A 12,267-nucleotide genomic window follows, 5' to 3' on the forward strand; every position below is an offset into this window, starting at 1 on the left:
TTTCGTCCCCACCTGAACGCCTCTCGCGATTTCCTTGAGCAGCGAGGGCTCCTTGCGACAGATGTCCGCCATCTTGCCCTTCAGTCTCCTGGTCTTTTTGCAGATGAGCATCGGATCCATCACCACCTGATTTCCAACGGTCCTGCGGAGAAGGTATCGGATGAGCGAGCAGGATCTTCTCGGATCGAGACGACGTGTATACGGTTTTTCGAAGGACAAGCTGATCGCCGGCTACCAAAAAGCACGAGGGGACACGGGCGCGGCAAGTGAACCGCGGCGAGGCCATTACTATAATTAAATCTCCCAGCCATTGTGTGTACTCATCGTGGCAGGTTACCAGGGACGAGACACGGTCTACGGGGACGAGTAAAGAACAAGCCAGAAACGGACAGGACGAACGGACGAAGGCAAAAGGAGGAGAGGAGGACAGTGGGAACCGCGGAGTGCTCTCCTTCGGGAGCAGAAAGAAGAGGAGCAAGAACGACGGACGACGAACGACGGACCAAGACTAAGGGGTTCGACGTAAAAAATTGCGGAAAGAAGAGCGACGGGGGGAATGGGGTACGAAGGGAAACCGGCGACGTCGAGGAGCGAAGGGTGGAAAGAAGGGGAGGGAGAGGCGGGAGTAGAGTCCGAGCGACCTTCGTTACGAAACGTTAATTAAGATCATTAGTTCTGCGTCGGTAGGATGCCGGGGCGCGTACACGACGGCCTCTCGGGAATGCAACGACCTTAATGGCAATAATTCCGTTAAGGACGGTTGCTCGCGCCCGTGTACGTCGCTGGTGCGGCCAGCGATGCTCCTGCTTTTCGTTCCGCACGAACCGGGAGAAAAAGAAGAGGAGTTCCGTGGTAATACGGGCGGACAGTCGTGCACCGGTGACATCGTCATTTGGGCGAGGATTCCAGCCTCGGACGACGACTATAACAGCGCGGACAAGAACGTTCGATGCGCGGACAAGAATTCTCGAGAAACTCGCGAAGCGGAGAGATCGAAATGCGCTTGCGGGCAGGGACGTCGAGAGCCGGTTGCGATCCGCGTTCTCCGTTCCTCCTGCCCCGTTCCACCTTCGCCGAGAAAAAAACCTAAACGTTGCTCTCGTTCCCGAGCAAAATATGGCGCATGTTACGTCTCGCGGGACGATCGGACCCGTTGCCGCGGAACAACGCGCAAGAACTTCATCCGACCAGTCGATATTCTTAACCCGAGCGATCCTCGTTCCCTCGATAGTCTCCATAACGGAACGCGCCACCTTCCACCGGCCACGTCAGCCCCCCGGAACCGGATATACTCCAGGGAAAACCCTCCGCGGCCGCGTCCCCGCGATACAAGCGGAAAGAAGCAACGCGCAGCAGCTTTTTAAACTCGAGTACCATTTCTTTCACGCGGTCCAAGGTTTTATCGAATTTTCATCCGAGACGTATTACTTTCGACGCCGCAATAAATTTAACGCGTGGGAAACAACGGAGAGAAGCGTCCATCGCTTCAAACCACCGAGACGAAAGGTTAATTCCACGAGGAAAAATATAATAAAAACAAAGATGAAGACGCGGAATATAATTACCACGCACGCGTGGTCTTGCGGCCAAGCTACGCCTCGTTGAGCATCGCGCAACTCGCGCTGTTTGCGATTGTACCATGTTTACACGGCATCTAAAAGCCATTAGGGTCGACGGAAAAATGGAGAGAAAACTCGCGGAAAACGAACTTTTATTTCGTCCATCGCGTTACCATCTCGACCGACATTTTGCTTTCCTACGATTCCCGCAATTATTCACGTATAATTATCGTTCTCGTTAAAAGGAACGCGTATGGGACGTGTAGGATTTTCCAAGCGGATCATCACGAGGAGCGAGGCATTTTCTCCCGATTTCCCGGCTTTCGAGGACACGTCGACGCGAAGGTAAAAGCCGAGTTGATTTCGGAATAAATCACCCTGCTCGCAGCACCCCCCGTTCGCGTCGTGTCCTTATCAAGAGGCAGGCGGTTCAACGGCTTTTCCCGGAATCGTTTCGCGCGCGCGATTTCCCGACAAGCTCGCGCGAACCCGCGCGGGAATGCGACAAAGGCCCCGTTCCTACGCATCGGATAATAGACGACCGGCATAGATATAAACGGCTGACTTTCCGAGAAGTCGAAAGTATCTCTAAAAATAGAAACGCGTGTGCGTTCCTCCTCGGCTGGGAAAATCGGACGAGAGGCGTGGAAGCTGATCGGGAATGCAGCCGATCGCGGGGATTTTCGCGGGAAAAGACACCGGCGTCGGCGTTTAAAAATTTCGCGCCTCTCGCGACGGGCGCGGCGTCCGAAAAGCGGATCCCCGCTGCGTGACACTGTCCTGACATTTACAGTTCAAAGGATCGCAGGCAAGGAGTATTTGCGCTGCTTCGTTAACGACTGCGCGGCTGACCTGCCAAGCGAAATAAACGGCGAGAGATGGTGGCCGGTCGATCGGTGCTTCTTGCCCGATGCGCGAATAACGTTACGACGTTATTAATGCAAACACGTCGCGTGGTTGGACGATCGCGGATCGGTCGGTTTCGCGATGCCGAGCTATTAATATCGCGTATGCTCGCGGTCAGCTCGCGGGAATTGGCGTGGTCAAGAACCGAGCGGCGCGCGTAACTTATTTTCGCGGGTCGCTCGCCGGGACGGAGGACGAGGTAGCGAGGAGGAAAGGAGAGGAAAGGAGAGGAGAAAGTGGAGCAGAGCTCGAGAGAGGACGAGGAAGATCGGACGGAGGACGGAGGGAACGGAGAAGCTGCGTGGGAAGGGTTGGGGATCGAGCGGGCTAGAACGAAGAAGGGGTTGTCCCCGTGTACGCGGAGGCAAGAAAAGAAGCGGAGGATGGACACGTCGTCGCGAACGAAAAGCGTGGAGAGGCCGGTTAGGGCGGTCGACTTATTTATTGCCTCATTAGACGCACTCACTTTGCTCGAAGGCAGCTCCACGCTGTCTGCTCGGATAGACAGTGACGAGAGAGCTACGTTGCTCTGGCCTCGCTCTCCGCTCGTCGGTGTTCGTACACGCTCGAATCGAGAGAGAGAGAGAGAGAGAGAGAGAGAGAGAGAGAGAGAGAGGACTGTGGATAGAGAGTACCAGAAAAAGAGAACGGACCCGTCCTCCGGCTGCCGAAAGGAGTTCGAGGAGAAGAAGAAGAAGAAGGAACGGAACGAGCTACGGAGGAGGAGGAGTAGCAGCAGAAGAAGAACGGTCGCTGGGTCCACCGGTGAATTCTTCGAATATCTCTCACCGTCCGAACGAGACCCTCGAGGATAGGAAGAAAACACGACGGAAGTTGGGAACCTCGCCTCCAAGGACATCGAGAGTAGGGTAATCCGATCGACCGCGAGATCCATTGCTTCTTCCTTTCCATTCCTTCGCTTTCTCATCGCGCCACCGACCACCGGAGGAATCCGTCCGGCCAGGGATACCAGCGAGACCGGGTGAAACGCGATGGAGGAAGAGGCCGGGGACCCGCACTCGGACCGATGGATAAAAGGCACAGAGGACGGAAGCAGAGAGTCGCGAAAGCTCGCTCCATCTAAATCGAATGGAAAAGACGATTCGGTACCGATGGAATCGCGGTGCCCCGGAAACGATGCACGGAAAACGAACGCACTCGCGACGAGAGGCGAATTTAACCATCTCGCGGGAACCTCGAGGAATTCGCGGCGCGAACCCCCCCGGATCTCCGGGAAGCGGAGAAAGAAGACGGCAGAGATCGCAGCAATGCCTCTATTTCCGCGTACGATCGCGGCCTAGCAGCGGCGTACCGGCGCTTAACGAATTATTCGTGGCACGCGGCTTAATGAAACCCGATCGAATCGGCGTAGGCTAATAAAATTAGAGTAAGCTCGGATAACGCGGGGGTCTTAAAATTCCGTACATAGCGGCTGCGTCGCGTACACGCCATCGGAACAATTTCGAATTCTTCTGCCGGAACGTCTAGCGTCGGGAAACGCGGCTACGCCCCCGACCTGACATTCCACCGAAATCGATCCCGTGCTTTCGCCTGCACCGGGACACGCGTTCCACTCGCGTTAACTACCACGGACCGGCTTGTTACCGGCACTTTTATCCAGACGCGTCCGTGCGGTTCAAACTAATCGCCGGTTACGTCGCTCGAACGCGCGGACGCCATTAGCCGTGGCGAACGAGACGCGACGCGTCGCCGCGATCGAATAAATCACCGGGCATCCGAACGCGCCATCTCGGGTCCCCGTGGGTGTTCGAGCGAATAGAGGAGGACACGCGCGAGCGATTAATTCCGAGATACTCTGGCCGATGGCGAACAGGTGGAAAGCGGCCGGCTGACGGAAGAGAAGCACGCTTTACGACTCTGTCGTCGCCGTAAAATCTGCTAACCGGTGCACTCCGAGATTACGATAATCGCGAAACGGTGGCTCGAGGGGATAATTGGAAACTCGCGGAGCTGCTCGAAATCGATGGCGGAATAAACGCGTTTGTATCTGTCGGGAGCTGGCGCGAGGCCTGGCGTTCGTTTCGCGCGCGCGAATGTTTCAGTGTCTCGCGCAGAATTCCGGTAACGTTGTTCGTTAGGCGATAAATCAGAGTCGGAGGAAATTATTTCTGTCCCACGAGTCGGGGGATCGTGATGTCGCGGACGAGGAAGTTCAGAACTAAATTTATCGTCGCAAACGATGCGCCGGGAATCGAAACTGACCGCGGATAAGCGAGGAACGGTGTTCCTCGAGTCGCCTCGTTTAGATCGGAAATCGATGGATCGCGACGGCAGCGCGGCGAGCACGGCACGCAGACGAGTGGAGCTCGCGCCGCGGCGCGCAAAGGGAACGAATTTTCCGTGTTTACGTTGGCACCGCGTGCATCCCTCCTCGAGCGAAAAGGTCGAGCTTTTACGGCCGCAAATAGACAAACCGGCGCGAGAGGGTACTAATCCTCGGCGAAACTTGGAGAAACGTTCGCGACGAAAATAAGCATTACGAGCGGAGGCTGACCGAAATACGGCCGGTATCGGGAGCAAACATCCAGCGAGAACCGCGCGGTTTACGACAGAGGCCCGCGGTTAGGCAGGAAGAGGTTAACGTTAAGCGATTCGGCAGGTTGCCGGGACTGGACGCGGAACGCGGAGCGGAGTGGAGTGGAGCGGAGCGAGCAGCGAGATTCCAGCGCGATTCCAGCGCGAATCGCCTGGCCAGGGCCCGATAAAAGCGGAACGAGTGACCTCGCGTCACACGGTCCGCGTGCTCTTATGATTATGATTATAGCCGCGCGGGAAAGAAAGAGAGAGGCCAGGTAAGATAGAGTGCATCGGGTGGGAGTATCGGGTTGTCCAACCAGCGAGAAGGTAGCTGCGGACTGCCCACCGCGGCTCATTGGCCAACTTTGCGACCCGACCGAACGCTATCGTATTATCGGCAACCGCTCGTTACGATACCGCGCCGTCGATCGCCGATCTCCGAACACCTTTTCCACCTGCGCGCCACCGACTCCCGGCCACCGTTCCTCCGCCGTTCCTCCGCCGTTCCTCCGCCGGTCGAAAGAGACCGAGGGGGGCTGGATTCCGGTGAAATAATTAGCCGGTTACACCGACCCCCCTCGTCCTACCGTTCGTCTAGGTCGCGACGATCAATTAGCGAGCGCGGCATGCGTCTCGCCGGCTAGAAAATTAACGAGCGAACCGTGTCAACGGTACGCGGCCCAATTAAACGCGACCAAGCTGATCGCGATACCGCCAATGTTACTCGGTAAAACGCACAGAGAGAAAAAGAGAGAGAGAGAGAGAGAAGGAGACGCGCAAGAATGCGTCCGAATCTTGCACACCAGCACGGATGCCTCCTCTCGTCTGCTCACCGTTGCTCCCGATTTTTCTCCTCGCAGACGGCTCTCGCGGTCTCTCGCCGAAGAGACGAAGAGGGATCGCGAGCGGGACGCCAGAAGCGGAGAAGGAGGCGAGGGAAGAGGCGAAACGGGGCTGCTGCCGACTTACAAATTATACGCGCTCAACGAGATTTACGGGTGACGCTTCGAGCGAGACCATTGTCCATCCTCGCTCGTTTCTTTACCTCTTTACTCCTCCAACTCTGGTCGTCTTTGTCCGCCGCGTTCGATCCTGCGACTCCGGGCTCCGGCTCCGCCGCGTGTCTCCGCGCTCCCGTGAAACGCAGCGAGAAACGAAGAGGGAGAGAGAGAGAGGGAGGAGGAACGGTGGATAGTATTCCTCGCGACAAAATCGGGGAATCTCGATCGGGAACGAGAATCCGGTTCCGATCGGAGTAATCGGCCCTCGATTCCGCGGGAACGAAAAGGACGAAGCGCGTAGATCGACAAACTTCCTCGCGAGCTTGACTCGTGCAACGCGAAATGCCGCCGCCGGCTGGACGAAGAAAGAGAGAAAAAGGGGAAAAGAACGGGAACGTTCGGAACCTGCGACTACGCCGTGGCATTCCTCGAACCTACTTAAATACCTGTTAAATACCTGTCGTCGAAACAAACCACGAACCTTCTAATGTATTTATCAAACACTCCGTCGTGTGGACGTCGTGGACAGGTAAGCGAGCAAGGTGCGACGGTACAGCGTCGACTGCGCGCAGAAATCCCCTTTAAATCGTTGACAAATATTTGCTCGACCTTAGCACAGACCACCACCTTTCGCCACCTTCGTCGCAACTATACTTTCCAATTTCCACGCTAAACGCGCCTCCTCTCCTACCTCGCTCGCTCCCCTAATTTTTCCCTCCATTCCCCCGCGAAGGGAGGAAAAGTTGGAATTCGGATCCGGAAGCAATTTGGAAAAGAATGGAAGAAGATTGAAGAAGAATTGTGGAAGAATTGGAAAAAGTAAGAGTATTCGGAGTAATCGCGAGGACGAGGCGGAACGAGAAACGGTCTGCGCGACGACGATTCGTCCGTGGATGCTGGAACCTTGGATGGCAGGGCAGCGATAACGGTCTATCGTCGTACAAACATTTACGTAATAAACTCGGGTACACATCGCGCACTCGAGCTACCGAATAATTTACCGTTGCTCGAGATACCTCGCGAGTACGTAACGCGGTTACTCGGAACGCGTCACGCGCCGCTTGCGAATTCGCGACGTTTCACGGCGATCCCTTTCCCCCCCGGCACGGGGCAACCCGATGGATTTCGCGATTTCGTGCCACGGGACAGACGAACCTCGCTCCACTGTCAATCCGCCGGATCGGGCCCCGAGGAAGCCGAGATTTCCCGGTAACGGTAACGAGCAATTTAAGCGAATCGAAATGAAACCGTAAATCTCGGGACAAGTCTTACTTACCGGAGCGCAAGTAACTACCAAAGGTGGATTTATGGCGTCATTAATCATTCCGCGTGCGCGTAACGTGCCGCGTAATTGATAACCCAGATGACGTACTTCGGAACTGGAGCACTCGTTAGTTCGTCACGTTTGGAAAGTACCGACGTTAACCGCTCTCGGGGAGCAACTATTTTTCACATAATTACCCACATAAAAGTGGTAACGCTTTTGATTACAACGACGCGCTCTCGTCATCCCGTTTAACTCTGTCCCTTCCTCTCTCTCTCTCTCTCTCTCTATTCCTCGCCGAGTCCCTTCGTATCTCCGTTCGTCTTGCCGCCGCGTCGCGAGAGGAGACGAGCGTAATTGCTCAAAACGCGTGACCGAGGATCCACTCGTGGCGAAAAAAGTCACTTAGGACTCGCGAACCGTGACTTTCCTCTCGACAGAGGTCCCCGTCGCGAAGATCTCCACGTTGGAAGGAAATCGGGAAATGGCGGAAATCCATGGGACAAGCCGTGTACGTACCAGAAAGAGCCGGCGATGGGGGTAACGAGAAGGAGGCAGATCGCCACGAGAACGAGGCGCATCTCCATCCCCTCCGCCCCTCGATGTGACTTCGACGATTGCCGATTGCTCGCCCTCGCTGCCCTCCGTGGTGCCGTTGGGTACCGGAAGTCGCTGGTTCCTAGACCGTGAGCGGGCGTGTGTCGGCGAGTGTCCTGTTCCGCGCGACGGCGTAGCGCCACCGGATTCCTGACCTACGAAACCGTGGAAAAAAAATTCGGACGACGCGCGACACGTATGGCTCGAATCATGAATCGCGTCGCGTAGAATCGCGAGTCTCGTTCTCCCTCGGAAAAAATACTCCCGGCTGTGTGCGCGCGCGCGCGTGTGTGCTTTTCCCCGATCTCGAAGGAGAAATTCTTTATCGAGCACCCGATCTCCTCGACCGTCCACTCTCGACTACTTTCTCGTATCTGGTCTTCGCTTCTGCCGACACTTCACCGAAGCACGATCGTTTTCTTCTTCTTCGTCTTCGGCGTCGTTGCAGCCTTCTTCTTCTTCCTCTTCCTCCTCTGTCTGTTCCTCGGCTTCTTTCTTCCCCGGCTTGCACCAGTGTACCGATCAAAGCGAAAGAGCCTCTTTGAAACTCTCGAACGGATACAAATATTGACCGCGGCGAATCCTCATGATCTCTATCCGGGCCACTGGGAAACCGTGAAAAAACAATCAAATTTCCTCGTTTGCTTTGACTCGCGAAACGTAATCTTTTGGAATCGCAAATGGTCCTTATCACGATCGAGAAATTCCTGGAAGAGGAACCCTCCGCTTCCGGCCCGTTAAACTAGATATCCCCCACCCCTCTCCGTCGTCACTGCGTTTCTCTCGTCTCTCGTCTCCTTTTCGCTTCTTCTTCTTCTTCTTCTTCTTCCTCTTCTTCTTCTTCCACTCCACCTCCTCCTCCTCCTCCTCCTCCTTCTCCTTCTTTCGTCTTTTCCGCTCCTTTTTCCTCCGCTTCGCTTCCCTTCCAGACCGGAACCCTTCGCGACTGGACGAAAACACCGATGAGACGAGACGCGATCGGGGTCTAGGAAGCTCCGCTATTTCCTTCCGGCGGGGACAAAAACGCGTCGCGTTCCTGCCACAACTACGTCACCACGAACTTTGAGTGTTGCCTTACCCCCACCAGAAATGTACCAAGGAGTAGAGAAGACAGCCCCACCATTCACCTTCATCCGCTTCTTTCTCTTCTTCTGCTTCGTCTCGTCGTCTTCCTCCTCCTCCTCCTCCTCCTCCTCCTCTTCTTCCTTCGCCTCTGCTTCTTCTACCTCTGCTTCTTGTCCTCCTCCTCCGCTTCCTCTTTCGGCTTGCCTCGAGACACCACCATTACCACCTTCACTGCACCACCAACGTCGACGGCACCGCGTCTCGTCGCGCGATATATCCCCGTCGATCTTTTCGTCACCGTCCGGCGCGCACCCCCTGCGAGAACGATCCTGGCTCGACGGATGGCCCGGGAAATCGGGAATTTTCGAAAAGGAGGAAAGGAATTTAGGCGCTGAGCACCGCGATGGAGCGCGCGTGCACGCGGGATTAAAAGGGAGGAAAACCCGGGGGGGAAGCGAGGGAGCGCGGCAGCCGGTGAAAAGGGTACCGCAGGGTAGGAAGAAGGTCGAAAAGCTCACGTGGTGTAGCGCGATCGTGCGGAGGTGGAAAGTGGCCGATGGTAGGGGAGAGGAGAAGAGAATCGTTGGTCCGTGATCGGAGACGAAGCTCCTGGTCGGAGCGAACCGTACGAGACTGTTGCGGACTAGGCAGGTGAGCGCCGCTCGGCGGCAACGAGACGCAACCGAGCCCCTCTTTTCCTCTTTTAACTCTCCTACGAACCACTCGGCTCCTCTGTGCTTCGCAACCTGCCGCTTCGGGATCCACGGAGGGAGGATCAGCTTCCAAGCACACCGATACACCTTTCGACCCCGTCCGTCTCCAACCTTACGATACCGATTCGCCAAAACACCTAGCCCAGCCTTGGTCCCCGTTAATTCCTCCGTCCTGTCTCTTCGTGCCGCGTGGTCCTCGCGACGGACGCACTTTCACGGATCTTTCCTTCGCGCGAACGCGTTCGGAGGATCTCAGAATCGATTCCAAGCACGCTTCCTTTGCGAAAATCCGATCCCAAGGGGACTCTCCTGGGTCTGACACGGACAGCCGACTAGATGGTTCTGAACGAGACGGTAGCGGCTCGTTCGTCTCTATTTAATCGCGTATTTTCTACTCGGCAGTCGCATCCTCTTCCCTCGTTTAGGGTATCAGCAGTGACTACCTTCTTCCCTCTCTCCACTGGCATCGGCCTCGCTGGTGCACACTGGAGGCGCATCGCGCGGGACTATCGAGGGTTCAAGCTGTCGGCGTGTGGCTCGCTACGTTCTTTTCATCTCTGCCGCCGCGAAAAAGCCATCGATTCTCCAGCGGGAGAGAACGTTTACCGACCCTGTTCCTGTCCCCCTTTTTTAAATTACATCGATACTTCCGTGTCTCTGCCGTGGTACGAGGACGAGTAACATCTTCCAGGAATTCCGGAGAGTACTCCCGGCTTACCCGCGAGACAACTGTGTTAGCTCCGGCTCACGGGGGACGTCGGAAACGCCGAGGCCAGCTGGAAGGAGAAGCCTAGAGATTTCCGAGACGTCGGAACGTTCATCGTCCTCGCGAGGGGCTCGAGGTCGCGCGGAAAGCCGGGATTACGCGAAAGCTTGGATTAGACTCGCGTGTCCGAGACGCGCTAGCTGTACTTTCGTTCCTCCCCTTGCTCTCTTTCCTTTCTCCGACGATCGGTAGCGAGAGAACGGCTGACCTAATTGACGGATCGTTCCGCGCGTATCTCCAGCGACGGGTCAACTGCTTCGTTGACCGAGCGAATGCGCGAGCGATCGGTCTGGATGTCACGACCATTCGCCGTTAGTTCGCGGAACCGATGAGAACCGTTCTCTAGCCGGGTGGAGGAGAGCTCGGCCGTTCCCGGTGACAGCGGCTCGAGTCACCGTGGCACGGCATAGGTGGCTCTAATTACCCGGGACGATCGCTTTCCCCGATTTCACCGACGCGCGTGCCTCGTTAAACGGGGCCCGTCCGGATAGCCAGAGCCGGCGATAACCGCGAGGATGAACGACGACGGAGGACGAGAGAGGACGCGGTAGCGGAGAAAGCAAAAACGTCGTAGGAAGTGTGCCGGTAAAAGGAATCGTCCGGTGTAGCTGTATCATCACCGCCGAATCCTACCCAGAGGGACGAGAGCAGTTTGGAGCGGCAGAGAGGTACGAGCGAAAGAACCAACGGGCCCCGATAGAGGAGGAAAGCAAGAGATCGCGGCGGAAGAGTAGGAACTGCCGAGGCAGAGGTGGAGAGGAAAGAGGAGGAGAAGGAGGAGGAGGAGAAAGAGAAAGAGCGAGCGAGGGGTCAGCGGGGGTCCGTATTACAGCTCATTTAGCAGCGGGGTCCTGTGCCCCTTCGGCGGGCCGAGAGATCCTCACGGATCAGGCTCGCGTTGGACCTACGGCAAAGACGAGTTCGTTTCGTTCCCATAGACCGAGGAGACCTCCTGGCACCTAGATCCTTCTCTACCGACGATTACTTAACTTCGCGATATTTCATCCGAACGTCGTCGACGTCGACGCCAGCGCGTTGGTCGGCCCCCGATGAACCGCTACGGCGGGGCCTCGGTGAAATTTTCGTCAAGCTCGGGTTAGGTCGATTAGCGTCCATCGGTCGTTTATTTTCGAGAAGGACGCGGTACCCAGGGGAATATCGGTTTTTAAAGGGGGAAAAGGAGGGGTGAGGGGAAGGGAGAACGTTACCGAGTTGTGACCAACACAGACACGGAATAGCTAGTAATTTATGGGTGAGACTAATTACCGGGGAATGCCGCTCCTCCGACTCTTCTTTGCTCCTAAGACCGCATCTCTACCAGACCAGTTTTCAGAGACGAGTGGAGCTTCTCTTAGCCCACCTTCGTCTTCGTTCATCGTCGTTCGTCCTTTCCTTTTTCGCCTTTTTCGCCTCCCTTTTCCATCCTCTGACCCGCGCCAGCGTTTAAACGTTAATTTGCGCGGACGTGTCGTCGCAAGAAGACGTCGATTCGACCGACTTTATCGTAATCGATCTTGCTAGCGATTACCTCTCCGGGAGGGGGGCCTCGCGCGTTCCTTGTAAACCGTCCTCGAACGATCGCGTGGAAGCGCGACAAGCGGGAAAAGAGAGATAAAAGCGGAGAAAAAGGAAACGGGGAAAAAGGAAGAGAAAGGAAGAGGAGAGGGAACGGTTATTTTGGAAAAAGAAGAAAATATCGGGCGAGGGTGCTCGAAAGGATAATGGAGGAGAGAAAAAAACAGGCGTGTTCCCACGAGCCATCACCGCGGAGGAGGGTGTCGGGACAATACCAAGGCCCGTTCTCAGCCGTCGTTTCGACATTAGCCTGACCTAACAATTTGGAGCAAGCTCGGTGCCC

At 56.1% G+C, this 12,267-nt stretch overlaps 1 protein-coding gene across 1 annotated transcript in view; it reads right to left on the minus strand.

Moving 5' to 3' along the window:
• LOC108546510 (protein Wnt-6) overlaps window positions 1-7,855 on the minus strand; it is a 22,229-nt gene extending 14,374 nt beyond the window's left edge. Inside the window, exons 1-2 of the mRNA XM_017898599.1 lie at window positions 7,788-7,855; window positions 1-142 (exon numbers count right to left, since the gene is read on the minus strand). Of these exons, the coding sequence (XP_017754088.1) occupies window positions 1-142; window positions 7,788-7,855 (210 nt within the window). The remainder of the gene's footprint in view (window positions 143-7,787) is intronic.
• Window positions 7,856-12,267: the final 4,412 nt, after the last annotated feature.

The sequence above is a fragment of the Eufriesea mexicana genome, unplaced genomic scaffold (genome assembly GCF_001483705.2).
Source record: "Eufriesea mexicana isolate 0111107269 unplaced genomic scaffold, ASM148370v2 scaffold654, whole genome shotgun sequence".
Classification (NCBI taxonomy): domain Eukaryota; kingdom Metazoa; phylum Arthropoda; class Insecta; order Hymenoptera; family Apidae; genus Eufriesea; species Eufriesea mexicana.